General features: G+C 29.6%; 1 protein-coding gene across 1 annotated transcript; it reads right to left on the bottom strand.

Moving 5' to 3' along the window:
* Nucleotides 1–1,857: 1,857 nt before the first annotated feature.
* Nucleotides 1,858–3,077, bottom strand: LOC101208922 (acidic endochitinase). The gene has a single exon (XM_004134266.2). The coding sequence runs from the start codon at nt 2,970–2,972 to the stop codon at nt 1,962–1,964; it is 1,011 nt and encodes a 336-aa protein (XP_004134314.1). The 5' UTR covers nt 2,973–3,077; the 3' UTR covers nt 1,858–1,961.
* Between the last annotated feature and the right edge of the window lie 1,784 nt (nt 3,078–4,861).

Here is a 4,861-nt window from a genome sequence, read left to right as displayed (position 1 = left end):
AGAATGATGTGAGAATCGGTTGGAAGTTGAATATTAATTCAGGTATTTATAGGCAGAATTTGACTGTCCAATTAGGATTTAACGGTCAATACAAAACGTTGCATTTTATTAAGTTTTATTTTGCATTTTAGAGTCAGCTAGGAAAAGTCCAAAAGCTAAAACGGTGCGTTTCTGCGGCATTAGTGGCGGTCAAGCATATTGACATATTGTGTGGTTAAATAATAATAATAATAAAAAGAATAACAACACTTTCAAACAAGAAAAGTGAAGTTGAAAATTCAATGGAAAATGAAATGACATTAAATGTTAAATTTGCCCACACGACTTTCTATATAAAATCTAGAAGTAACTTGAAATTTTGTTTAAGCATAGATATAAATTTTTGTCAACTTCTAACAATATAAATATTTTATCCATAGTAAATAAATTTTATTATATTTATACATTTTTTAATTTATATTTTACTAAATTTAAAAATGATGCTACTCTATTTTAATTAAATATTAACTAAATGTGAAATTGATATTTTATACTCGAAATCAAGTTTGTTACTAACCTTATATCTTTTCTTTGTAATAATAATATTAATTTATCTGTTTAGAAAACTAAATATCATATTTAATTACTAGAGAAAGGAAAAAAATTAGCAGATAAAAAATATAAAATGTAGGACTTAGTTATAATTATAAATTTATTTTGTGGTAAAGTATTTATTTTCCTAAAAAATATAATAATTAAATTGAGTAGATGGATCAACACATAAGGACATAAGTGTCGTGGATGACACCACTCTAGGTTTGTATGAGGTAATTAGATATTGTATAATATGATTGAAAAACTACACATAATTTGTGAGAACGTAAGATAAATTTGTAGTTTTGTTTGTGGTTGTAGAAGCTTTTAATATACGTTTAACTTTATTTTTTCATGACTTTATTTTGAATCATCATTTGAAGCTTATATGGATTAAAAATGTATCATTAATTCGATGTATAGTCAATAAATGCAAGACCTATATGAGAATAATGAATAGATCAAACCTCGTTGGTACTAGAAACGTACTAGTTAATTCAACGCGTGAAGGAAGATCATTTCAAGATTTTAGATGGTGGAGGGGGAAAGATATGTATCTGAAATGGAGCTCCATATTGAATATTAGTGATGTGTGTAAGGTTGATATCATCATATTTGAACAAAAAGTCTAAAATATATCGTATATATCCCATACAGTTACATTAATTGATAATTCTCTTTTTATGATTGTAAAATTTGGATATTAAACTCTTTCTTATTTAAAAATATAAGATAAAATTAAAGTTCAAACTTAATTACCACCTTGTACAAATTTAGAGGAACAAATAAAGTTAACCATTTATGATGAACAAACAGTAACAATTAACAAATGTAAAATATTTAATTTGGACAAAAGTGTTCATATATATCAAAAATATGTTGCACACTAGATACCCCTCTACATATATTTAAGTAATTGTTAGTACCATAAGTATGTGGTAAACTAGTGAATTCTAACTTTTAAGTATGCAATTGTACAAAGTCAAATCAGCACAACCTTTGTTAATTATGCCACAAACACTTGTTTAATTATTATAGTAAACATACACCTATCTAGTTACTAACTTGCATGTCACATGAATTCATCAAACTAAATTTTTGGAAGCATGTAAATGATTTTTTTAATGACCAATTGAGCTCATTTGACCACAAGTCATTAGACCACGAAACATTTAAGAAATAAACTCATCCATTAATACACTTTTATAATATAATGGACAATAATATATATATATATATATATGTAAAATATTTTGTTTGTATATATTTGTCATTTCTAATATATTTTTTTTTAATAAAAGTATAACTTTTGATTTTTCATGTCCAAATTATAAATTATTTTTAAAGAATATCGAACGTATTGTTGGGTACAAAAGCATGTAATGCTTTTAGAGCACGCAAGATCCTCTACAGCTTCTAAACCCTCGTTGACCAGCGTAATTGTTACCCATCGGAAACTCCGCTACTTCATTTGCCGATTCCGACGCTGCCTCAACTGATCCACATGCTTTTGGGTTGATCTCTGAACTATATCCTCTATCAAGATCCTCCGACCACAAAATCACGCCGCCAAATTTCGAACTCTGTTGAAGCTCCGGCAATACTTCAGTTCTGAACACATCAGGCCGAATGTATCCCATATCTTCCGCCATTGGACCCGCTAGCAATTTCACAAACACCTTGTCTGCATTAAACATCTTCCACGAATTCCAAAATTTCCAAAACCCCTCAAGTCGGCCATTGAGGTACTGGCAAACGAGGTTGTTACCGAAGAATTGAACTGAAATGTAATCGAAAATCCCAGGCTGTGGGATCGAATGAGAGCTCGAATCCAGAGATGAACACTGTGGAGCGGCGGATAAGTAAAATTTCTTCCGCTGTTTTTCGTATAATTTCCTCAACTCTTCGCCGAGTTTGCTCCAATTGTCCCAAGAGCTTCTCTCGTTGGTAATGTCGACGCCGTCGAATACCACGTCGTTTAACGGACGTGAGTTTGATTGGCCGCCGAGGAAATTGTTCCATAGGTATGTGGAGAAGTTCGTGGCCTCGGTAAAATTATTCAGATTGTATTTACCGACCCCCCCGCCGATGGAGAGCATGATTTTGATGCCTAAGGCTTGACAAGACTTGATTTCTTGGCTGAATTTAGTGCAGCCATCGACGCCGGTTGAAGTACAGTAATCGATTACATTAATTTCTGGGGTTTGGGCGTTGCCAAGTGAAACGGTGAATACTATGTTGATGATTTGGTAATTGCCAGAGTTGCAGGCGTCGATAAGGCCGTTTTTTATGGAATAAACTCCGAGCTCGAAACTACGGCGGGGGTTGGCGGTTGAGCCGGCGATGAGTGAGAAACAGAGGAAAGTTAGAAGATGAATGGAGAATTTAAAGGATGCCATTTGTGGGAAGATTAAAGATGAAACTACAATGAATGGTTTTGATGGCTAATTAGCCATGGCCATTGAAATTTGAATTGATAGGGTAAATGTTTGACTGACTTGGTAAAGAGTAAGTAGAAATGCAACGTTGAATTGGTCATTTTCTATTGTATTTCGTGACTAATGTAGTTGTTAGAATATAATACAATAATATGTATTTAAACTCGTCTTATTCCGATATCTCTTATTGGTTCATGTTGACCTAATTTATAAATGTATTTTGTTTGTAACCTTTTTAAATTAATTTAAAAAACAGTTGTATGCTCAATTGATTATTAATTATATAAATATCTTCTAATACATTTTAAATGTAGTTTCATTTAATTAAAATTGGTTCTCAAACATTGAATTGATTTTAACTATTACATAATCACTCTAGCCAATAAATTAATACTAGGAATTGAAATACCCACTTATATAATAAAATATTATGTTAATTATAGGCGAGATCGCTATCAAAATTAATTTTATAGCAAATGTATAACAATTTAAAATTTGTGAAGCAATTGAAAACGTTACTTTTTTCAATAGGGACCATTATTATAATTCTTTCACCTACCATACGTTAACGAGTCTATGCGTTCTATGGGTTGGTTCAAATTTTGATCAAAAATAGAAAATTGGTGTTGAATTTTGTGACCCTATCATTAAAATAGCAATGATATAAATAAATAAATTGATGGTCGATGACCTTTCACTTCCCGATTCGACATTTGTTTGGTTGAAAAAAAAGAGGGCCGGCAACGATTAAGTTTTTAATATTTAGAAATCACGTGAGAATAATAAAATAAATTAAAACAAAAAACTCTCTCTATGTAATATATTTTTTAAACGAAAACAATATTTATAAATATAATAAACTTTTTAAGTCCATAGTCATACTGATGAACATTAATTAGTAGATACTAAAATTTTAATATTTTAATTAATTTCGGTATGTCTGAAAGTAATGAAACTGTGTTGATAATAAAAAGGAGTAATACAATGATACTATAATTTTAAAAGTATTTTTTACTAATTGAGTTTGCCATTGTGTTATAATTTTATAACTATTTTGGACTAATTTTAATAATGTATTAATAAATAATCTGACACTGTGCAAGGTAACTGTGCTTTGTTTGTTTCCATCTAAAAAAATTGTAACCATTCTCTAATAATATAAGTAGGCTACTTGAACAATAAATCAAATTCTAAACTCGAATTTGTTTAATCTCATCAATTTTTAAGGTACAAGTTCGTGAATTTATTACAAGTATTAACAAAACAATAATAACAGTACATCTTCAAATATCCACTAAATTTAGTAGTGTCAAGTTTCACACATTTTAATTTAATAATATACACATATGCTTCAATACTTTGAAAAATAAGGTTTTGTTAATCTAAACCAAAATTTTACTAATATATCAGTTATTAGAAGTCATATCGGATTTTCACCGTACATATATGTACTTGATGAGGACGATGATATATGTGTGTATATATATAGTTAATGAATGTTACTATAAATTATGTAGACGTTGAAAAACATACGTCATCAAATATTGAAAAGAAATAGAAATAGAACGTAAAATGCTAAAAACAATGAAAAACGAGTTGAGTTAAATATTAAATCCAAACTTGAGCGCGGTAACTTACGGTTGTATTTTATTTCGAGTCACCAAACATTTATTGATTAAATTAAAATATCTCATCCACCATGGTTTCCACCACAACTTGACTTTCATTAGTTGGTTTATTTATTTATTTGTTGTTACTTATTTGCTTTAATTAAAGTTGTATTTTAAACCAAAGTTCATCGTTGTATGCGTCATTTAAACCTCTAGGTACTATTTGGAGACCTACCTGTT

Source organism: Cucumis sativus, chromosome 3, assembly GCF_000004075.3.
Source record: "Cucumis sativus cultivar 9930 chromosome 3, Cucumber_9930_V3, whole genome shotgun sequence".
Lineage (NCBI taxonomy): Eukaryota > Viridiplantae > Streptophyta > Magnoliopsida > Cucurbitales > Cucurbitaceae > Cucumis > Cucumis sativus.
This window is presented reverse-complemented; position numbering and strand designations above follow the sequence as displayed.

Excerpts from the sequence above, each read along its gene's own strand:
- LOC101208922 (XM_004134266.2), bottom strand. The coding sequence starts at position 2,972 with ATGGCATCCTTTAAATTCTCCATTCATCTTCTAACTTTCCTCTGTTTC.